Source organism: Scardinius erythrophthalmus (assembly GCF_964197995.2).
Source record: "Scardinius erythrophthalmus genome assembly, chromosome: 18".
Taxonomy (NCBI): domain Eukaryota; kingdom Metazoa; phylum Chordata; class Actinopteri; order Cypriniformes; family Leuciscidae; genus Scardinius; species Scardinius erythrophthalmus.
Genome location: NC_138238.1, coordinates 11,787,263 through 11,812,967, shown reverse-complemented (window position 1 = coordinate 11,812,967; position 25,705 = coordinate 11,787,263). Strand labels below are relative to the sequence as shown.

General features: G+C 36.7%; 1 protein-coding gene across 1 annotated transcript in view; it reads right to left on the bottom strand.

The window, feature by feature from the left end:
• Nucleotides 1–25,705, bottom strand: part of atrnl1b (attractin-like 1b) — a 93,557-nt gene that overhangs the window by 10,567 nt on the left and 57,285 nt on the right. The window contains exons 26-27 of the mRNA XM_081393527.1: nt 21,443–21,521; nt 5,266–5,373 (exon numbers count right to left, since the gene is read on the bottom strand). Coding sequence (XP_081249653.1) covers nt 5,266–5,373; nt 21,443–21,521 — 187 coding nt within the window. The remainder of the gene's footprint in view (nt 1–5,265; nt 5,374–21,442; nt 21,522–25,705) is intronic.

Below are 25,705 nucleotides of genomic sequence, written 5' to 3'. Positions count from 1 at the left end.
TACTGTTGTTCATAAATACTAGTAGTGATGAGATCATGTGTCCTTACTGTCCTTACCAGTGCCCGAATTCATGTGCACTATTTACTGGTTCACAACCTAGAAAGCTATGGAGTTGATTGAGACACACACCATGTTTTCACTGTTACACATCTTCTGAAAGAGTACAGAATCTCTGGATCAAAACACAGGCGAAGAAGCAGCAGAAACAATAGAAGAAACAAAAGAACGATTGAAGCATTGCTGCACATGTAAAATAACGTGATCATCAAAGTAAACCGCATGTAAATCAAAACGTTACCAATTAAAATGTCGATGCAGGGAGAGGTATAGGACTGTGAAGCTTGTCTGGACTGTGTTGATGGAAGCGATCTACTCTCAATCTATGTTTTGATCATCGTTCTGAATCTAATCCAGACATAGTCTTTGACAAAAACATGATTTTCTCAGCTTTTTGTTCAAAATTCAAATTCAATTGTTGATAAAAAAAAAGAATGTATGAAGGATTTTTTATTTTTTATTTTTTAAAGCAGAGGCTCTGTTCTTTATTTTGATATATTGCATGTTCAGGTATTCATACAACAAAATATTCTGGGGACCATATTTTTTTTTTTTTTTTTTTGAAAATAATCAAAAATGCTGGTGCTGACTGATAACTTAAAAAAAAAAAAAAGATATGGGGAAAGAAATAGTTAATATATTTGAATGAAAATTCCTCACAGGATTTTTTTTTTTTTAGTTTAGAATAAAATGTAATTTTATTATGCAGTCTTTTGTGTATAAAATTGTATAAAAAAATAAGTAAGGTTTCTATCTATAAAACTTCTTTAAAACATTAATCGTATAAAAAAACTATAACAAAATGACCCTAAAAGATTCTCATTAATCTGTAATGAGTTTGTGGGGACTGTTTATTCAATGTATAAACCACCTAACAAGGTCTTCAGCCCTCCCAACAACTCCAAATGATCAGACGAATCCATTTTCATATGCTTACTCTCATTCTTTATGGTTTTGGATTCAGTGATATTCGTCTCATTCACATTAGTCTTACACCATACAGATTAGAGTAATCCAATAGCAGGCCATTTAGGGAGCATTGCCATAACACAGTTAATGAATGACAATTCAGTTTAGAGCCCTACTAGCAAGCTAAGCAAAGTGTTGTTGTTTTTTTGAAAACTGAGATTACAGCGGATTACATTATAGCACACGTGCTGCAAAGATGCACTGGAGTAGGTGATTTAAGAGGTTTTCATAAATCCATAACTCACACAGTTTGCACTACAGACATAAAATGATACCTTAAATGTTGGGGCTTTTGAGGAAGAGCTTTTACTTTTAAAAGTAATTGGATTTTCCTTTCTAATCACTATACTATAGTGTATGTAAAACCATAGTATTATAATAATCAGGTTTCAGGTCCATATGAAATTTTTATAATTTTATTCAGCAAGGACACATTAAATTGATCAAAAGTGACAGTAAAGACATTTATAATGTTGAGTTCCAATGTTGATAAATTTCCAATGTGGGTTTGATCAAAAGAGTTCCATTTTAAATACATGTTGTTCTCCTGAACTTTCTATTCATCAAAGAATCCTGAAAATAATGCTTCACAGTTTCCACAGATATATTGAGCAGCACAACTGTTTTCAACATTGATTATAATAACCAAGCACCAAATCAGCACCAAATCAGCATTTTGTCTCAGGAGAAAACAAGAAAGGCTATAAAACACATGAACTAGCCAGCAAACAGATGTCTCTCATACAACCCTGCTGATTTACAACTAATTGAGGGCCAACTCCATTCTACTCGCATGCATCGACTAACCTGATGAAAACAGCTCAGTGCCACTGAGCCACATTCTAATTAGACACTGAGACACTTTATGGGCCTTGTCTTCAGGTCTGGCCAACATGTCCGACACTTTCTGTTTACTTGCTTTATCCTGTACATATTTAATTCACTGTTTTTCCACCTTGTATCTTCTTAATGTGACCAACTGGTGAATATCTGGTATTATTTATGACCACATTCGATACCTCGTTTCATTATTTTGTTATCTTTTTTCCACCCATCTCTAATTTCCTCTGCTGTGTTCATCTCTATACGCATTTAAAAATATGTATCATAATATCGCTGCTGCTGAAGATGAAGCTGATAAGCTGCTACTGCTGCTGTGAGTATTAAGCAGCAGAGAATGGAAATGGAAATACATTGGAAACCAAGTCATAAAGCAAGACGATGATCCTCTTCATCTATACGTTTCACCAGCTTTTAACAGACGGCAAAGCATCTCATTTGCATGGCTAATCGGAGCATTTGCAGTGACAGGGAGCATGAGCGCTGGTCTGTAGATAAGAGCTCACTATTGAGCACTCTCAAACACAAGAACGGCTACATACACAGTATAATTTAAATGGCCTCTCTTTGTTGCCTGGTGACAGCCTCCATCCATCATACTCTGCAACTGTTAACGGGCCCATATGTTGTGCGCTGGCCATGGTGGCGGAGCAGCATCTGTGTCATCTGCACCATTTTAAATGGGCTGGCCCCACATTGGCTTCATAATGCACTTCTGCTGACCTCGACGCACAACATTTTTTCCTCCAGTCCGGTTGAGCCCAACACAGACCATCCCAGCCTAACGCACAGACAGAGCAGTCTTAACATGACCTGTGGCAGACAGAAACTGACCCTGTAGAGATTACAGAAAGCAGCATTTCCTGTCATTATATATCAAATATCACGTGGGACAACGAACATGCCATCCCATTCCCAGCTTGCACTGTAAAAAAATGATTAGTTTAACTAAAAATGCTACGGTGAAAATCTGTTACTTGGTTAACTAATACAGAGGAAAAACCGTAATAAATATAAATGGGACATTTAATGTAATTTTACTGTAAAATACTGTTAAATTTAGTTTTTGGAAGTGAAAAAGAACAAGTCATCTTATAATTTACAGTAAATGTCTTTTTTTTTTACTGTAAATTTAAGTTAAATGCTTCCAAATTAGCATGTTGCTACCGTATTTTTTCCTGGTAAAGTTCTAGCAGCTGTCGCAGCTAGTTTTTTCTTTTTCTTTCTGTCTACCCATTATTTTCAAACATTGTGCTATAAATAACATGGCAAAAAATCAAATCTAAAAAAGAAAAGAAAAATGGTTTCTCATAAATTAAAGTCAAAGGGGTCCAAAACAAAATTGGACCTCACTGACTTTCATTGTATGGTTTAAAAAAAATAAAAAATAAAAAAAAATAAACGAAACGTTTTGAAACGAAAAGGTTTAAGGCTTTTAGATGTCCGACCTGAGGCTTAGTGGTATGCACATGTGCTTCAGACATACAGTACTGAGCTGTGGCACTCAAACTGGAGATGTGGATGCAAATCCATGTTCTAATCCCATTCCACTCATAATTTCCTATCATGCCTCTCCTTAACTACCAATAATAGTGCAAAAAAACATTACAAAACAAACCTGCTATTAACATTAGTCTTGGGTGAGCTAATCTGTGATAACTACAAACAGAAGCATAGCTACAGACACATATTACTGTGCTGAACTGTCTGGATTGTCCTCTTTTTTATTAGCAGGTTATGCTAAACAATTCAACAGCACCAGATGCTGTCTCATTAACCTTTATAGAACAGAATTGCTCTCATTTCCCTCCTTTCACCTTCAGCTGCTGCCAGATCCTAGCAAAGTGGGGCCAACATCTGGATCTGCCTCAATAGACTCCAAGAAGTGTCAATGCTGATCACTGAACACATGATGAGAGCTGGGGAAGAACAACATGAGGGGACACATATGCTATAACACTAAACCTAAATATATGTTTAAGGTTTCATACCAAGTTGTCTTATAAGCTAGAAATAATAAACAGAAACATTTGTAGAGAGGCATGTAGAAAAAAATCTCAGAAAGCCACTGTGGACAAAACTGCAGAGAATGCTACTGAGCATTTGTTTTGAGTTTCATTTGGTTGCAATAAAATATTCCCTGGCTAATTTTGAATACAAACTTGAAATGCTATTGCAATCAAAGCTTTGAGGGAACAAGTTGAAACAGGCAGCTCTAAAAGGTGGCGGGCTGGCTCATAACGGGTCCCTTGAGACTCTGTTAGTGGCAACTGCTTGGGAGATTTGCGCTGGTCGAAATTAAGCCTTCGAGAGGATGAGAAGAGAACAACAGGAATCCGGTATCAAAGGGTATCTCTCCTTCTACTACAAAGGTGACAGAACTTAAAAAGTGATGAGAAACAACAGCATTTTAGAAGAGGAACGACATGTTGCAGACTCTCTTACCATACAATATGCTATGAGAAAAACAAAATACTGCATATGCGGTTACTGTACTACGTGAAGCCAAAATGTTAACTATCAAAACAACTTCTGTTCACAAAAACTTCTACTCTCAACAGCTGGCTTGTGGACGCAGTTTCACTGGACTTAAGTGTCTCTTTTAACAAGGCTGATGTCCCAGTAAATGAGAGCCATATGCTGATAAGAGTGAAGCTGAAGTTTGTTTAAAAAGATCTATTTTGAACAGCGTTCAGCTGGAGGAGCGTTCAACTTGACGAGTATGTTGTTTTCTGCTCTCTTCATTTGTGGCTTGTCCTCCCACAGCCCATAATGCTCACTGAGCACCACTCCACTCTACACTAATGGATTCTGGAGAGGCACATCAAGTGCTGCTGGACGTGCGTTTTCAACGTCTCTGCTGTACGACAGGTACATCTGTGCTCACAGGTCTGTGTGCGTGTCTGTTGTGTAACAACCATGAATCCCGATGCTCTTAAATTAGAGCTGTCAAACTGCAAACAGTTTCAGCTTGGCACTTATTTAGACTGTAAACCACATATATATGTGTTTACATTTTGCTCAAAAATGCCTTAAAACGAAAATAAAAGTACAAATTTGCATGTTACCCACACTGCTCTACACAAAATTATATTAAGTTACAATTAATCTACCTTAAAAACACTAATGTAGCTTGAATTTGAAATATTTTCTAGTGGCTTGTCACGGAGTGACTGCAAAAAAAATGCAATAATTATATTAATAATAGTTTTTATGGAACTAAATGTCTAAATAAAAAAAATGCATAAAACTCATTGTAATATTAACGATGTACCTGAATTGTATGTCATTATGTATATATTGAGAATTTTTGTTGCATGTACACTAACTGTACATTGCAATTTTGTGTGTAGATTAAAACCTAACTGGATAAATACCAAGTTCAAAGGTGAAACTAACCTCGATTCCACCCTGAAGCAGTTCTACTTGAGCTCCGCCAACATCCAGTGTCACCGCAACCGATGCAAAAGGGCGACTGGCCATCTGCTGCCTTTCTCTCATCAGTTGCTGTAGCAGGAAGAGTAAGAGATGAAAGAAAGAGGGAAGAAACATTAGCAAATATCTGTACATAAACTGTAGTTTCAAACGAATCTAAGTTGTCAGTTTTCTTTGTCAAAATCTTTGATTTAGGGCTAAAAGTAGAGACTGACCGTATAAGTGACATGACTCTGACTAAGGAAAACAAAGCACCTCTGGACACACACACACACACACACACACACACACACACACACACACACACACACGTGTGAGGCAGTATGCAGGGAATCTGATGAGTTTGAGATAAGAAGAAGGAAAAATATTACCAAAATGCAAGAGGCGAAAAGTGCAAAGCAGAATAAAGCAGAGAAAGAGAGATAGAGAGAAAGAGAGAGAGGCCATTGACAGCACACTGGCTGTTTTCCAGCACAGACAGAAACAGGTGGTTGAATAATTCATTTGTTCCATATAAAAAAGTTTGGAGGACCTGGCTAATCAAATGTCTGCAAAGATTGGAAGGAAATTTCTCTTGCCACAACATGCATGACAAGCAATTATGCTGCCATTGATTGCGTGAGCATCAGTATTCCAGTGGTGGAGTTTAATTAATGATGCATTCCCTGTAATTTCTCCATGCAACTGACTGGCTGACTGCCCTAAAAGCAGGATTCACAACCTTCATACAAAATCCAATCCATAACCGATGGCACACTGCTTATTTTGTCTCTTTGATGGACATAGTTTATCTATCATGTGCACATGGTGCACAATTTTCCTTGCTTGTGCATACAGGAGTTGGCACGAAGCCAGAAGTACTTCTCAAGGTGATATCAATATATTTATCAATACCAACTTCTCATCTGTAATCAGAATGTGTAGATGTCATTGAGTGAAAGCGAGTGAGCATTCATGAGTATTTGCGGGTGACACGGCTACAAAAGATCAATACATTGCAATACATAGTGTTCAATCACAGTACTATGCCAGTTGCCTTCATATTAGAGAATTCCACAGAGAACAATTAACATACTTTATCAGTGAAACATTCAATAGGCATCCTAATAAGACTTCAAACCCCTGTTTAAATTTCTCACTGCTTTTCATTACCAACAATAACATCAAAGAATAATGAACAACACTTCAACAGGCATGTAGAAAACAATTAGAGAGAAAGCTTTTGCCCTGGAGACAAACTTTGAAAGACATTTTACTTATGTGAACACTCCAAATCAGCTTCTCTCAGAGAGATGCAGGTGATGCCTCTATCATCGCTGGATAATCAATAATGACAACACACACACACCAAAAAAAAAAAAAAACATGGAGTGGTCCTCATCAGCAGTCAATCAATATCTAAATGTGGGCTGATTTGGGTACCAAGGACGAGGATGATTGCTATTGGATTTGTGACAAAGGAAAGCGTGCTGCTTTAAACTCTAATTGTTCCACATAACGGTGACGAAAGACAAGTGCTGAGGTACTGTCACTTGCCTGGTTTCACAGCAATTCTGCACCATGTCCACGTCCTGACAAACATGCTAGTGTCCACACACACACACACACACACACACACACACACACACACACACACACACACGTACGTGGATTTCATATTAGGAAATCGAACAGCAGAAACTTCACTTCATTGCTCTGCACAAAAGGCAATCGCATAATTTCAGATAGTATAGGGTTCTGCAGATGAAAAACTAATAATAATAATAATAATAATAATAATAATAATAATAAGACCCATATAGGCTACTTTAATAAAAATGTATGAAATAGTAATTTGCAGTGGTGGACGAAGTACACATACCATGTACTTGAGTAAAAGTAAAGATACTCAAGGTAAAATATTACTCAAGTAAAAGTAGAAGTGCTGCCTTTAAACATTCACTTGAGTAAAAGTACAAAAGTATTTGCCTTCAAATGTACTTAAGTATCCAAGTACTATGATTTTTTTATGGCTATAATGTCCTATTATAATTTTTGTCACAAGACTCTTGCTTAACTCAGTCTACGTGAAGACTCCAATGTCACTCTTGGCACATGAATCTATTAATAAAATGACATTAATTAGTCTCTATATATATTTATATTATATATATTTTTGAATTGAATACATTTTTTGTGTGTTTAATTTTGGACGGAAGGGGACTGTTCCCATAAGGTATAATACATTTACAGTATTTACTGTATATATTTTTCACGAGCATCTATGGTTATAATAGGCCTATTATAAACATCCTAATGTTATGATACATTCACATAAACCTGCACAATGCCATTAAATACACACACACACACACACACACACACATTTATACACATATATATATATATATATACACATATATATATATATATACACATATATATATATATATATATATATATATATATATATATAATTTATTTATTTTTTTATTTTATTTTTTTCTACGTTATGTGAGCAGCCTATTTCCTTCCAAAATTAAACACCAAAACGTATTAATGCAGTGTTTCTGCTACTCCCCAGAAAAAAAAATGCTATTATATGCAAGTAATTTTAGTGTCAACGTAATAAGCAATGCTCATTATGCGTCAATATTTACCGATAATTGCTGCAATAATAGTAATTATAATAAAATAATTAAAATAATTGCTCTGCCCCGCTTAAAATCATTGGCAACGCGATTTGTTTGTAACTATTGAGAGCTACACGAATCACGTGACCGCGCGGCGGCGAGATCACAGCGGCTGCACACTGCACAGACCATTCGAATGATATTAAAATACTGCGAGATCGATTAGAGTGTACTAGTGTAGACGGCTCTGTATGCTTTTCAATCACTCTCGCGATGTCATAAACTGATCGGTCTGTGCAGCTCCGGTTCAAGTCGAACAAGCCTAGTGTGTCGCAACCTTATACTGTCTATGGTCGCAACTCTCATATTTAACAGCTCTGGTTCACGCAGATAGCGCCAAGGCAAGTTCAAAACAAAGCACGCACGTTGTAGGCTAGTGATTTGTGGCTCGTTTGACCAGTTAAGTTTTTATCCACTCATAAATAAAAAGGAACGACTGATTTTGAAAATGTAGTAGAGTAAAAAGTAAGATATTTGACTTTGAAATGTAGTGGAGTTAAAGTAAAAGTCTTCCAAAATTGAAATACTCAAGTAAAGTACAGATACGCAAAAAAACTACTTAAGTACAGTAACGAATAACATTTACTTCGTTACTGTCCACCACTGGTAATTTGTGACAATTTAAAACTGAATCACCACTGGTGACAGATGAAAAAAAAAAAACTTTATTTGCAGTTTCTTCACATTTTATCTCATTGATGTTACTAACACTACCATTTAAAAGTTTGGGGTCAGTATGTTTATTAAAATTATTTTATTTAGCAAGGGCGCATTAAATTGATCAAAAGTGACAGTAAAACCTTTATAATGTCTTTAAGAGAAGGTCTGTATAAGATTTATATTTAAAATAAATGCTGTTCTTTTGAACTTTCTATTCAATGAATCCCGCAAAAAAAATTATCATGTTTTCCATAAAAAAATGCAAGAGTTTCAACATTGATAATAATAAGAAATGTCTATTGAGCACCAAATCAGCATACTAGAAAGATTTCTGAAGGATCATGTGACACTAATAGCTGCTGAAAATTGAGAGAATAAATCAAAATATTACATTAGCAATATTACAGATTTTACTGTATTTTTCATCAAACAAACACAGCCTTGGTGAGCAAAACGAATTCAAAACATAAAAAAGCACCCCAAACTTTTGAACGGTAGTGTAACTACCTCTATAGAGCATTACCTCAGTGTTTTCGGCAATGCTTTTCATGGCTTATTTAAAAAAAAAAAAAAAAAATCCCTATTAGCTGGAACCACAAAGCAAAAAAAAAATTCAAATCAGCAGGGACACTGTAAATGGTTTTCTTAAATAAAAAAGTAAAAAACATAGTGGAGATGAAAAAAAGGTTAAAACATACTGGGGATTAAAATGTAGTGCTAAATGGCAGTACTTAACTTTATATATATATATTTCACTACAAAAAGAACACGTAAAATGGGAACACGGGTACTTGCCTTTAAGTGCCTTAATTATAGTACTCAAAAGTGACTGTTGGTAAAAGGAGGGAAACTTAGAATCTCTGCACTCAATGAACTTAAGTGCACATTAAATACCTATGTACACATTATGTACTACTCAGTCTTCAGCAAGCTTTCTACATGCTAATACAACTAATCTAACAATGGCAACACACATCAGAGTTCAAAGCTTCACTGAATTGCTTTCAAAATCATGAATCTTCAACCACTGCAACAAATCCTCAAAACTCATCCACAAAAATGAACGTGAAGGAGAGTGCTTCTAAACGATTCTGGAATTTGGCAAGTAAAATAAGTAATCTGACATATGCAACAAAATAAATGCATAATGAAATATCAACAGTCTGTTAAAAAGGCATTTAGATGAATAAGTTCTCTAAAGTGTTTTAAACAGATGATTATTGGGCAAATAACACCATGTCACCGAACACAATGAGTCAAAAAGTCACTTCAACCTCAGAAATCACAGAATAAACTTCTTCCTGTATCCACGGCAAACAAAAAATGCAGGAAGGTGGCGACGTCCTTGACGGGGCACGTATCAGGCCGACAGTGCGGTGTCTGTGGGGGTGTCTCTTCAGCACTGACACAAAGAGGTCTCTTCAATGACTTCCGCATAAATGGGCCCTGATGGCACCATGGTAATTAATCACTCATTATCTTTTCTATTAATCACCACTTGAGAACTGTTATGGCTGATCCCACCGCGACCACATTTATAATGAAATTATCAAAGCTGAGCACACTCCTCACGTCAGGGTTTCTCTTGACAATGCGATCTGATCATCTCTGCGAAACGTTAGTGACACCAACCTGCATAACTAAATGTGTGTGTGTGATAAAAGGAGAGATAGTAGAGAGGTATGCTAGCTTGAAAAGTGAACTAAACATTTTCAGGTGTTTAAAATCAGTCGGTATAGAGCAGGGCATTATATATGGCGTAAAGTCATTGGTGTGCAAGTTCTGAGTAAACAATTTCATTTAATTTGTAGTTCACTCTTAATGCCCAAAATGCACTCTGATTTATACTGTACATCCAAAGTACATGAGTATAAGCTTTATAATCAAATGTGGTGAGGAAAAAACACACTTTGCATCCTCTATTTCTCATTGGTCATTGAAAAAACAAATATAAGCAAGCCAAGTGCAAAGCAAATGCAGAATATACTGTATCTTTCCTGGACTAATTTAATCAGGTATTAATTTCTAACTCAGAAAAATGTATACAAAGCAAAAATGATGATGATAATAATAAAAGTAATAGTAATATTAATAATAATAATAAATAAAAAAAAATCAATAAAACGCTTGTTTGTGTTGATTCACCTCTTATTGTGAATCATTATGAACACAAACATTACAAGCAAAAATATGTATTGCATTATCAGACTATGGAAGCACGTATACAAAATAAAAAAGTTAGCTGCATCTAAAATCTATGGTCGCGTGCTGCGTTCATGTAATCAACGACACTGACACCACAGATATGTAAATAAGAACATTAACCCAGGGTTTAGGAATTTGTACTGGGAAACATCAGTTTATGAATACCCAGGATTAACTTTTAACCCAGGGTAAATTATGAGCAGTGTAAAACGTGAAGCAAGATAACCAGGATTCCGTTTACTGGGGTTTAGAACGACCTAGGGTTAACTATTTCAAGTGTGAACAGCCAAATGTGCAATTTGGGACAGGGACTATAAAGTGGATTGTAAATAAGTTAACAAGAGATTGATTTCAGTCACAAAAGAGCAGGATGAAAAGGGCAGGACTGGAAAGAGTTAATTCTGCCTGCCGAGCTTGTTGATTTCATTATAAAGCTGCACTTTCATCAAACACGGATGACATTTGCACCAGAACGGCCACTTTCTGGGGGTGAAACATCTACACATTTATGAGTCCATTAATTATATCTTCATTTAAATATTGATTTGAAGCTACTTGCTTTCTTTGATCCCCTTAGGCTAGCGTGTGTTTGTGTATGTATAGGTAAGAGAGTTAGGAGAGGTACTCGGAAAATAAAACGACAAAGCATGACAGGGAGAGAGCAAAAGGGAGATGGCGTGAGAGAGCATGGCAGAAAGGGAGAGAGCTGTGGTATGCTCTCATTTGCGCTAATAGATCTTCTCTCAGAAAACAGGCTGGCTTTGTTGACAGCCAAAAAGCACCATCTGCAATTTATCCATCTCTCTCCATCACCTGCTATTATTCATCAGGCCCACTGCCTTTACTACATCACTTGCATTTCCATAACAATTATGCAAGACAAAGCCAGTCCATCACTGAGATATACATAGATGCATCCATGTCCCACACACTCGAGGATGCAGCTGCCCTTTTCAACTATAACACATTTTCAGTTCTTTTTTTTCTTTTTATTTTTTTTATCCAGACCTATAATTGCAATGTTTTGCTTGATCCTATCAACCAAGCTGAACACGAGAAGGCACACACACACACACAAACTTGTAGGGGTTTAGACTAGAGTTAAGGTCAAATTTGTTTTATTATTCTTTGAAATGCTCTTAAAACCTTGCCCCAGGGTAGTGCAGAGAAAACCTCACTGATGCGAAATAGAGATTGATTGTTCATCGATTTGTACCATAGGCTTCACGTTAAACCTGCTTTATAGCATTAGGACTTTCCTGTTAGACATTAAACAAGGGCTAAAACTCTCAAAGCCATTTTGGCCACGAATACGAAAATGTAATGGAATGTTTTTTCCATTCCTGAAAAAAACAAAACAAAAACAAAAAAACATACCACCCTGTTCAGTTGATGGAGAAAATTCTGTCAAATTCAAAACGCTGTAGATGCTTAGCTGATCAAAAATAACTATTATACATAAACATAAAAAGCAATTAATTATGTTAACTATTAATTGCAATTATGAACTCAATCAACAAGCCTAGCATGAGTACATGCATTCAGACTAGCAAAGATTTGTTGGCGCCTAACTTGCAATACCTAAATTTAAAGAAATTATGTAAATTAAGCAACTCTCAAATGCAGCAAATTGTTATCATCATCGCCATCTTTAGCATTACTATTGTTTTTTTGTTTTTTTTGTTAGTATGAGTACCACTACTGTTATTGTTATTATTATCACTATTATCAATGTTATATATTATTATTATTGATATTACTATTGCCGTCAACACAAATTATCACCATCCTTCATTATAGTATCATTATTGTATTATTACTGTTATTATTATTACTGATATTACTGTTACCGTCACCACAAAATATTATTATCATTATTATTATACATGCTATTACTATTTAAATACTTCTACTATTACTATTATTATTTGTTGTCGCTGCTTTTTCTTTCATTGCTGTTATTATTACTGTTTTATTGTTGTTTTTGTGTTTTGTTGTTGTGTTCTGTGTTCACCCTATGTTGTAAGTTTTGCACTCCTAATTAAAAAAAAAAAAAAATGCAGCAAATTAATTACAGCTGATCATCACAGGAGATTAGGTCTTGAACGAAGCAGGGAAATTTGCCCAGACAAATGACACGGAAAGAAAAGTTTTCAGACTGGGCACAAAGTGACCCAGTAAAAATTACTTGTCAAAGCATAACAATACAAATGCACGGACTGACAATTCACAAATGCCTCCAGCCAAGCTTATAATGATTTCCCCTGATGATTTGATCATGTTAAAGGGTACAATTAAGGCAATCCACTCAGAATCACTTCTGCATTGTAGACCCATGTGGCCCAGTTCATCCTGAGGAACATCAATGACCTGAATGACTCTTCAGAATATGGAATATGAAACTGGCTCAAATTGGTTATTCCACAAAGACCTTTGGAGTGACTGCTAAAATGACATGTCACTCTCATTGGCTCAGAATTGAGTTGGACATTGATCTGTAAGTTTTACCAAATATGTAGATCAGGGGCGTTCAATTACTTTCAAGACTGGTTCTTCATTCAGAAATAGGCTTGGATATCTCACAGCTCAAAAGTGTATTTTCTGTTACTGAGCCGTCTGCTCTCGCGGTACTTTGGCGCCATACACCGATCGCTCTGCGGAGCGCCGCTTAAAGTCGAACACACCTAATGATTCAATGACAAATACATTTTTTTAACAGTCATGTCGCCACCTGGTTGCATTACAATGTAATCGATAGAATCTTTAAGTGCCAAGTTTCTTTCAAAAGGTGATTTGCTCTATTTTGATCGCGACCGTAGACTGTAGTGTTTATATCTGAACTTTAAACTTTTAAACCCAGTACTTCTGTTATAATATGAATATTTGTAATACAGAAATAACGAAACTGTGTGGTTGAAAAGACTGTTTGTGAAGTTGTTTTATACCTATACATGATTATGGCTCTCTCTAGGTAAGCGGCTGGACAAACGCAGAATTAAATGTTCCTGTGAGATTTTGTCAAAGGTTTAATAGACAGGCAAATCGTTGCCATTAGGAATAAGATTGCGTGGGTGTTTGAATTGAGATCGCAATCTTTTAACAATTAATCATGCAGCTCTAAAAGATGTTAGTAGAGTAAAAAGTGGGTAGTGAACAGCTTAAGAGAAAATGTGTTGTGTCAAGATAGAGGAAAAACAACCTGGATGTTTTCAAAAATGCTGAAAATGACAGTTTCCAGCTATATTATATGTGCCTTTTGCGCCTGAGAAACAAGCACACAGCTAACTTTAGAAAAACTTCTGTTTTAGCAGTAGTTCTGTATATTTCTATGGCACTGCTGTCAAAGAGTAATTAGCTGGTGAAGTGGATTTACTTATTAACAAATGTAAGTAGACCGGGGAGATTTTAAAATGAGGAGTTCATTAATTAATCCGTACAATCTTAAGTTCATGTTGTGGAAATACAAACTGGAAGACAGAACAATACAAACTGGAAGACAGAACACAACGGGCGCAGAGCTGAAAAGGGGCGGAGCTACATAAGGTCTATAGGCAATCCCTGTAAAAAGCCAGATTATTAGCATTCATTATCAGACTCAGAGAATAAAAGGTATCTGTCCAGCACAGTAGCCAGATTTATTAGAAACTAGACATTTATTGAATCTTATAATCCACTTAAATACTGCAGCAATTACTTTCCTCAATGAAAAGATAGAGAATATTAGAAAGAAAATTGGAAATGTGCAACCAACTGTTGCTGTATCTCAAACGACATCCATGAGCGAAACATGCTGCATTCTGACCCTTTGTTAAACATTATTAACACTGCCCGCTCTCTAAGACATATCCCTTAAAATTGGCAGTTTGTACTTCCCTTGAGGAATTTTGGTTTGCTGCAAAGCGTGTTACCCACTGAGCACCTCACTGCCTTTTCCACCTCAGAAACACCCAAGTCACAGAATATTTATTGATGCAGTTCATGCATTCATAACTTTGTGACCTGATTATTGTAATGCACTTCTGGCTGGATGCCTGATTGTCTCCATAAATAATCTGGAGTTTGTTCACTGCAGTCATAGTTCTAACCAGGTCCAGAAAATATGATCATATCAGTCCGATATGATACTTGCTGCACTGGTTACCTGTCAATACCTCTACTTAAAAAGCCCAGTCCCTCAATGGTGTAGTGATCTCCTGCCTTCTTATTACTCTTCATGCCCAGATACACCACTAGTCTGCCATTGAACACCAGTCTAATCCAGTGCCAGTCTCTTTCTTATACTGACTATTTTATATAATATAATGTGTAATATTTAATACAACAATAATAATAATTTGCAATACTATTTTGCTTTCTATTACTACATGTAGACTTGTCTGACATAAATCTAAATATTCTGGACTGGTAAAGATTAAATTTACCTGAAAAGATTGAGTATTTTCCCCCCAAGTGCTGCAAAATGTATCCAGCTACAGACAACAGGCAAGAAGATAGGAGGCATGACCTTCTTTCACTGGACAAAGTGAACATCAGATTTAACTAAAAATGTAAAAAATATTTGGTATTCAGTTCCAGATCACTGATTCGCAAGTCTTTTCTTTGATATCATTAATTCAACAGTTCAGCTTTAGACTCTGCATTGATCCACTATTTCAGCGAACACTGCTGCATCTTTCTGAGCAATTCATGTATCATTTGAACACATTGGTTTGAGTGAACTTGTGATTTAACAAACTCTGTGTGAGTCCCACAGCTGAACTTGAAAAGTGAGGGTGAGTATGTGTCAGACTAAAGGTTCCCTTGTGAGCGTGTGATGAATGAAGTGGAAGCAGTGCCTCTGTGTTCAGAGTCACAAATGGTTGCAGCCGTTTGCAAGACTCATTATGGGCAGAAATATTTTTTGCAGACTGATCAGAACTGCTTTTCTGCAAGACTGACGAAGGAGCTGATACATCCATGCTGCCCATCTCGCTCTCGCACTCTCTCTCTCTGCATAATGTGTCCTTTCCTGACCAATTTGTGTCACACAGGATTCTACCTCATTCATTAAGCTAAGTAATAAGGCTCAGTTTAATTATAGCATAGTTGATGACGTCTAGCTTTTAAAATATCTATAGTTAAAAGCCAATTGTTATGACATGCTTAATTTCTATAACCCACCAAACAATCATTAATGAATGATCATTACTTCAAGCCATTAAAAACTCAGATTAGATATAACATTAGATAAAGAGTACAGCCGCCATCCTGCAGACCAATAGTGGAGTTTCTCTTTCACTTGGTTGCACACTGTTAAAACAACATTTCGGGCTGTGGGCCAGCCAGACTGGTTTTATATTGGGGCTGATATGACCTTTAATTAACATTAAAAAGGATAAAACTCTTGGTTCCCTCTGAAGTTTGCTGATGCCCTTGAAAAGAGAAACCTTCTTTATAACACATGGCCCTATCGCAGAGATAAAAAGTTTTATCATAACTTCTCCATTTTTCATAATAATGGATACTCCCAGAAAAACCAAAGTACGCACTCAGCAGGCCTGAAATATAATACTGACTACATAAATGTATCCGGTCTATAGCAGCCTAAAATAGATGCAGATATCAACAGTCAATACAAGGCCACCGCAGTCACATAGGTGTACATTTTATTTTTTAACACTACTGTGCTTAAATCCCCTTTACAATTACTCTGGTTTAAACACCAAAATTTGGATGGCTTTTTAAATATTTGTTGTGGCGAGCAGGACGAGGCAGAGGGCCATGAGAGAATGGCGCGAGGCCGGTGGCGTGACTGATAATGAGCGACACCTGCACGACGCACTGGTCTCATATCTCTCACGGAGGAGCGGAAGCATAAAAGGAGGAGCGATGACAAAGATCGAGAGAGGCCAGGCCTGGATTTTATGTTGCGTTTTGTTATACGTGACAGCAGTCGTCTGTGAGGGGCAGCTGTCTTTACTTTCATTCTGTTGTTTGGATATTTTACGTTAATAGTCTTCGAATGTTCGCTGGTTCCCACCTCCTTCTTTCCACAACGTCTAACTTTGCTACATTTGCATATTTTAAAAGTGTTTAATAACCAACTACTCCCAGATGATAGTAACTACAGTATCAATTATCATATAACATATTTGACACACACATATACAGTATATATACACATATATGCGTGCGCGGGTGTGCTGTATATGCTTCTTATACAAAGGTCACTCTGATAAGCAAAGCCCCAGGCAGCTTCTCCATAATACTCCAAATATTGCACACAAACATTCTAGACATGCTGTTCGTAATGATCATGCCGTAAAAGCCCCATTTGTGGCCAATGCTTCTGACAGAAAAACTGCCTGTTAAAAGGTTGAAGCGGTGTCATACTACCGTGAATCCTACCAAAATAAACATTCACTCAATGATTTTGTCTCATGGAGAAAAGTCCAAAAAGTACCTAAATTATGGGCAAACACGGCATGCAATCACTATCTTGGGCAAAAGGTACTATGTTTTATGCTCCACCAGCATTACTAGCTCATGCATCTGGTGTGGACGTTACTTGACCCTCATCACTGCTGCAAACCTGGAATGTTTTCACTTGCTGTCCTTTAAATTTAATCCTTTACTGTAATTAATTACATTGTTGTTGCTGTATTACAGTGCTAACCAAAAATAATTATTTAAAACCTAACAATCAACTGACTTAAAAATGACTATCATGACAAAGTAGTACATTTAAAGCAACACTGTTGTAAGTATTTATGCGTTCATACCATATGACTATAAGTATGGCATTGCACTGTGAAATGTCAATGCCCCCGCAGTCTGTTTTACAGATGTCATTCCTCCTGCTCTACACTGACATTTAGTGCAGACATCTGTCATCCGTTCTCCTAAAAATGGTACAGAGCCACTCTAGCACTGGTGCGCACAGCAGAACCTATCAAATGTGCTCTTACGAACAGGTCAGCCTGGCCTAAAACACCAGCCACAAGATTATTTCCAGAACAAAGCCTATGTTTTATCCAAACTTCCCAACCCTATGCCTGTCCTGCGTTAGAAACGATCAAATCTTAATGTTAAATAATCAGACAAGAGTCACCAGACATTCTCTTCCTACTCAGAAATTATTAATTTGCAGTTTTGCCCAAATCAATTAAAACATCCCATTGCCTAAATTATTACGTGACAGAGCACAGCAGGGGCATGTAACCTTCATTATGAGTATATTCGCTCCTCTTCAGGCACTCAGAATAGCACTGGATGAGACTGCAAGTGCATGTTAGACGAAATTCAATAACTCAGGACGACACGGTTTCATTATTCTTAATCACCCCTGTTCCGTCTTGTTCATTTAATTTTTCATTTCAGCATGGGGTTTGCAGTCATCGGTCCGAACAGTGGGGAAGGTTTTTTTCAATAAGATAAATCATAAAACACGAGGGCAGACGAGGGCAATGCCCATAGCCAAACCTGTTTGTGTTGCTCACTGGAGAGCAGAGATAAGACCGTTTAATTGCACTTTTTGTAATCTTCCCTCCCACTGTCTAATTTCTAGCTATAAGAAACCAGGCTGTTGATATGTCATTCTCCCTAAAAGGCAAGACAAATATTTCATCTGCAAAAACAACAGATGCCTTGTTTTCTAAAGACTGATCTGTTGTATCATCAGGCAGAGCAATAATCGCAGACAGAGACTGCTGCAACCTCAATGAAAAATTAAGAGTTGTGGGACATTTCTGGAATTTGACATGACAAAACCCATAATCACCTACACAAATGCAATCCTACCCACAGATCTAGAAGACAAAAGCATAAGTGACTCTACCCGTGTAATGTTCCACTGCGGTAAATGCAAAACACCATTATCAAGCCTCCGGCATCAGACGACAGTCCTCTAATGCATCTGCTCAACATAATCACTTAACATCAGGGTTAAACAAAACATTTTCCTGAAAAGAAATGTGGGTAAAATAAAGGGATATTTCACTCAAAAATGAAAATATTGTCATCATTTACTCACCCTCGAGTTGTTCCAAACCTGTATGAATTTTATTCTTCTGCTGAACAATGTTGGTACCCAAAAAGTTGTGGGGCACCATTGACTAATATAGTATTTTTTTTTCTCCATACTATGGAAGTCAATGGGGCTCATCAACTGCTTGGTTTGGAACAACTTGAGGGTGAGTAAATTATGTCAAATTTGTTATTTTTGGGTGAACTATCCCTTGAAGTTATGCAATATATATATATATAGAAACAGAGAGAGAGAGAGAGAGAGAGAGAGAGAGAGAGAGAGAGAGAGAGAGAGAACTTTTCAAGCACTACTTTTTTGCTTTTCAAGGACTACAATCAGAGATCTCACCTATCAAACAATATCTTTATTATCTTTCAAGTTCTAAAAAAGGTAAATAGATCAACTAAAATAAACTAATTAAAAAAAAGGTACAAATAATAAAGTTCAGCACATGCAATGACTCTGGAAATTTTAATCATTAAAACATAATCACAAATATATCGCTTTCCATTTTTTTCTCATGAATATATGATTGACCTGAAGAATGAAAGCTGTATCATATACTTGGATATTTATATGAGCAATATCATGTTCATAGCCACGCAAAATGGCTATATATATATATATATATATATATATATATATATATATATATATATATATATATATATATATATCAGATGGGCTGCAGTATTAATTTTGCGTGAAAAGATTGTTTAATCAATAAAATTAAACACTAATTTCGCATATGGGCAATTCCATGCAAAACTGTCACATCCATAACGCCAGCACAATTGCCATTGTATTTAGTTGGCGTTATGGATGTGACAGTTTTGCGTGGAATTGCCCATATATTGTCTTTCAATAATTCATGAACATTTCAAGTACCTTTTCATAAATATTGCTGTTTTCAAGGGTCTCTCAAGAGAGAGAGAAAGAGAGAGAGAGAGAGAGAGAGAGAGAGAGAGAGAGAGAGAGAGAGAGAGAGAGAGAGAGAGAGAGAGAGAGAGAGAGAGAGAGAGATTACATAGCATGATTTCCTAAGTACGATACATTTTGTTGAGAGATAAAATAATCGCATGATGCATGAGGTTAAGCACTAATTGGATGATTTTAACCAGATTTGCAAGCACTGCACTTCAACCCAAGAGACCGTTTTAGAGCCGAAAATAAAACCCAAATAAGGCAAATGCAACTGTGCAAATATCCGGGCAGATGACAATGAGACGTTCTCTAGAATTTTCAGGGAAACATGCACTGAAGGAACTCAAAGGCAAGCACTCTGATTTGTGTTGAGCACTGCTGCTTTTTAGATATTCCCTTGTTTGATCTCTCAGCCAAAATCAGTGTAGTGGAGAACATTTGCATAATGGCAGTTATAAACACGTCCTCTGCTTTCAACTCATGTCTTTCAATATGTCAATCAGGACAAAAGGCATTCAAATGAGAGGAATATAGCTTCTTCGGTTACGATCATACAAACGGAAGTTGCACTTCACAATTGGCAATAAGGGACCACTATACGCATGCCTCTGAATGCAATGGAAAAGCACAGAAAAATCCCTGTTAGTTTCATTTTTGTCTTAATCTCGAGCTTCGACCTTGTCACATGATTGGTGCCAAATTGTGGTGCACGTCATCCAGGCTCTTTCTTGATCAAGACAAAAAAAAAGAAGAAAACACATTTTCTGAAGCAATTATTTTTCTGGAGTGCCTCCTCAAACTTTTCAATCATTTTAAATTAAAAGATAAAAGCTTTTTTGAGAGTACTTGAGGGCAGAAACAAACAGATAATCTGAACCTGTGGAGTGCAGTGCTGCAGTGAGCCGAATGTTAATGGTGGAGGCCCATCACGCATTATTGGATTTAATTCTTTAGATGAATATGGCTTTGGATCGCTGCAATCATAACTCGTTTATTTCCATACATCAATTAGGACAGAAACAAAAGAGAGAAGCCTTCCTGATTATCCATGCCAATTCTGTTCACTAAAAAGGAATAAACTAATTACAGGCACTACGTCATTGGCCAATCATTCTCAGGAATTTCTTAACATAACATTTAGGTGTTATGATGTAGCAAATAGGCTCATTATCCGAAACCTAGTCCCTGAAACCCCTTCAAAACTCCTCTAAATCTGCCACGATGAAATGAAGAAAGGCAGAAGAACTAATGGAAGTATGGCATCTCTCTCCTTGATGCGCAGACATCTGCTGCGCTTATTGTTCAGTTTGCTCTAAACTGCATTAGATAACTCTTGTCAGAGCTAATTGGCTCATAAGGGCCCCTAATTAGGAAGATGGCATGTTTGTAAGCAGTGGATTCTGCAGAGCCGTTTCATGTGGCTGACAAGGCTTTATACGCATGTCTAAAGCGTGTCTAATCACATTCCATAAGAAGGAAAATCCAAAAAGCGCAAAACGGAGAACAGACTTACCACAGTGTAAAGTGATTCCATATACCGATATATCAGACAAAACAATAAATCAGCAGATATTTGGCAATTTTGAAATTTCTAGGAATTTGACACAAAGATCAGATATGTGTTTATATTTTTGTAATGAGAAGCGCTTTATGTCTCTTCTGTTTTGTGACATACCTCTCGTCGCCTGGAGGCCCAGCAGGTCTGTTTGATCTTCCACACCACTGCAGCTACCAGCAAAAGGGACAGAAAACAGCTGTAGGATGAAGAAATAAAGGGATGGAAAGATTAAACGTGAAGTAGAAATTTCAGAGAGATACCATCACATCACTAGGGATTGGGCAGTATGACGATAACTGGAAAAGAATCTGCCATTCTGCTTATATTGCAGTAGATCTGCAATATCTGTGCAACTATCAGGGTTTTATTCAATTAGAATTAAACTCTGAAACGACTTGTTAGTTTTACTGATTTGAGACTTTTGATGTCAGATTGATCATTCATTTGTTATGAATAATCTTTTGGTTTGCATCCAGTTCTAGTTCTGAAGAAAAAATAATGAGAAAAAGAAAAAATAAGAAAAAAAGAAAAAAAGAAAAAATAATGATTAGTTAGAAAAAATAACTATATCATGGTATAATGTTACAGTGATTAAATTATTCATACTGTGTGTTATTCATGAGTCATATGGCCCATCCCTACAAATCACTAACATTTTGCATTAAAAAACAAAGACTTTATCTTTATGCAACACTTTCTTCTCATCTCATATGTCTTCTTATGCAAGTTTTAGAAACTTTGAACTATGCATATAAGAATGTCCCAGTGATATATTTATGTTTATACCATTCAACAGATGGCAAATGCGAACATTATCACTGGATAAAAACACTGGATTTTCAACACACACACAAAAAAAAAAACATATTGTGAAACTATTGTTTAGTCATTTAAAAAAATATGATTTAGTAAGAAAATGTCTTAAATTGCACTTTCAGCAATCTTATCAAGATTAATTCGACAATGAAATTGCCATGGCTCATTTGGGGTGGGAAACAAAGAATTTTAATTTGTTAACATGGTGGGATTTATTCATTGAGGTACATCAGTGATAGATATATGATTTAAGTTTTTCCTACTGCCTAATTCCTTCCGTATGGATCTAGTTTGGTTTTTGTAATATTCCATTTTGTAGCCACCAATAATGGGTCTCTAGAACATGACAGTTGATTTGACAAATGTCTTGACTAACATGAAAAAGCAATTTTATACAATTGCTTTGTCACACATTGTTAAAGATTTTACAGAGCATCTAGCCTAAATTTCTCAGATAATCCCATTTGAAAAGATTAAAGTAAATGGACAAAAGATCATGCACTGATAAATGTCAGCATCTCTGAAACTCGCAGAAGGATTTTCAGTGGTCAAGCTGAGAAATATGCTCAGTCAAGTGCTAGGGTCTGGTGATGTGCATCAAAAGACAAATCTTATAACCGGGCAGACACCAGAGTCGTGAATTGTAGGGAAATTGCTTTTGCTGACTGTATTCACGGATCTATGTGAGCGTTCATAAACATCTCTGTGTGAAATTAATTCAGTTTGCATAGATGAAAAAAGTTGTGAAAAAAAAAAAAAAGAAATCCTTCTAATGCTTTCAAAAGCACGCCATCTTAGGTTTGTTTGAAGATAATGGCAAATTGGAGACGAATGGGGAAGAGAGAAACTTGAATGGCTCGATTAAGTAGCGGCGCGGGAGAAATCCCCCTTCAGATCGAAGCCTTTCATCCGGTACATTGCAGGCAGTAAACAGGACTTAATCCCCTCTGCGGTTCCACCTGGAAACCGAATTACTACTAAAAAATAAAGCAATTAAAGGTTCTCGCCCCTCATGTGGTGGTACATGTGGCGGTTGAGTAAATATGTGAGAAAATTAAGAAGGTATCCAGGGACCAACAAAAGCAGAGGATGGTATGAAAGGTCTGGAACAAGCTTTTTAAAGAATTCAAAAGCCACCTGCTACACAATGATAAAAAGGTGCATCCTAAGTTACACATGCTTCCACTGATCCAAAAACAAAAAAAAAAAAAAACACACCACTCCACTGACTTGGAGAAGGTTTTTTTTTTTTTTTCTCACTTGAAGGAGCTGAAAAGATCCAGAACAAAAATTAATGATTAAACTGTGAACTTAAGTGTTATTTAGCTAATTAGATGCAATTAAGTAGATAAGATCCATTTCAGGAGTCACTTCAGGAAACCTTTCCAGGTTTTAGGGCAAAATGCAGGTGCTATTTACAATATCTACATAGATAACTGCATAGATTTTTCTTTTTATGGTGCAGTCCACGTGTTCTGCAACACTACAATTAGACTTTAAATAAGGAAATACAAAAATAAATCAGCTAACAGAAAAAAAAAAAAAAAAAAACTAGGAGATACGAACTATGTAATGAAGGTGACAATCATTCCCCTTAGGCCAGGTGAGTTTGCTTCGGTCTCATAAAGCACCACTGACATCATCAAGACCAAACGAGGCAAAAATGACACTGTCACCCCCTGATGATTTCATTTTCTGCCATTTAAGCACCCAGTTTTAGCCTTCCTGGCATCCCTGACCGTCTCATTACAGTGAGAGGAGGTTCTAGAGGACGATCGAACGGCATGACACCTCTCTTACAACTGATGTTTAGTCAAATCACTCTGCATTACAGTTTGCTGATTCACTGAGCTCCATGTAAATGAGCAAATGTCTGGGAAATGAAATCATTTGAAGGACGTTTTTAGTGATTTCGCAGACACCGACATCAAGAGGCGCATACCCATATCATCTGAATGAAGCAATCTATGTGCAGAATGGATAAAAAAGAGACAGCTACAGCAAACCTGGGAGAGGAAGTACTCATGTCCAACCCTGAAGACTGAATGGCATGTGTTAGATATTAAATAAAAGCAAATGGATTGCATGAATTGAACCAAATGCATTATCTTGCATTTAACAAAGAGACTGTTAAAAAGCCATTCACAGGGTGGAAATGCATTTCACTATTGCTCATGTTAACTGCTCTAATTTCAGGGTAAACACTGACAGGTTCTTAATCAACAATACATTTTCAACACACCCCTGCAAAACCGGGTCATTCTTTTTTTTTTTTTTTTGTGATAACTAGAAAGTTAATATTATCAGGAATGTCTAGATACACCAGGTTTGTACGTTAGGCATCTCTCTAGCTGCACTGGTAATGGAACAGAATCTGCCTGAGGCTAGTCTTGATTCCAGCTGTCATGAGTTTGGCAATCTCACTCTGTGGAAATAAAGTGGAAATCACACTGATAAAATCAGGGAAACGCTCATTGGAGGAAGCAGTTGAATGACAGCATTAAATCCTGCTTAACGCTACTTCCCATGCACTGATGCCAGATTTTTTTTTTTTTTTTTTTGAAAGAGTTAAACTTTCTGACAGAAAGATGCCTTTAAGGAAGCCCATTTTTGCTACATCGAAAAAAAAAATGCTCTGGTAAATCATTATTATGACATAAAGTGTCAAAATTATGACATACTAAGTAAATTATGGGCTTAAAAATTGTAATTATGAAATACTAAGAGCCAGATTTACTAAACAGGGCAAATAAGTTTAAGACCGCAATCCCATAAAAGCCCAGATGGGAGTTTAAAGTTCTGCGGGTGATTTATTAATGAACACTGACACAGCCAGATCATTTCCATAATGACCAACGCATTCCATTAAGACAACGGTGCAGGTGCAAAGTGGCTTAAAGTGTAAGTTGCAGGTTAACCACCACAGCCAATTAATGTGTAAATTAAAGTGCTCTATATGTATATATTTAATTAGTTCTGTCTTAAAATGTGTTAAAATAACATTTATTGGAGTTTCTTCGAAGGTAGCGTGTTTTTTCAGTTACTGGGTGATGACGTCACAAGAGGAACTCGCAACCCATACTCTGCTAGATTCTTACTGTATTATGGCTATTTGGAGAACGACTGCGGAAGTGGGAAACCATCAAATTAACCGGTCAGGCGTGAGAGAGGGGAGCCATGGCACTCAAATAGTTATTAATGCTTGGTGTGAGGAGAATGAGTGGAGGGTTGGCCAGGTGAGTAACGTTAACGTTAGCTACGTTAGAGCTAGTCTAACCTGGTGCAAACTTAAACCGGATAATATAACGGAAGCAAGACTTTTCAAAATATTGCCGTCATGTAGAATAGCAAGGAGGGACAATGACTGATGACATTATTTACTTACAGTAAGTCAGTCCAAATCAGAGCTGTAACGTTAGAGATGCACACACTGCACAGGTATCAATCGCTAGTCTCATCGACGCCTCAAACGTCATGAAAGGCCGGTGACGCAATGGATGCGTGGCGTGAGCGTGGCGGCTGCATCGCGTTTTCCATGTCTTTGCACACCAGAAGCGTGTCTGA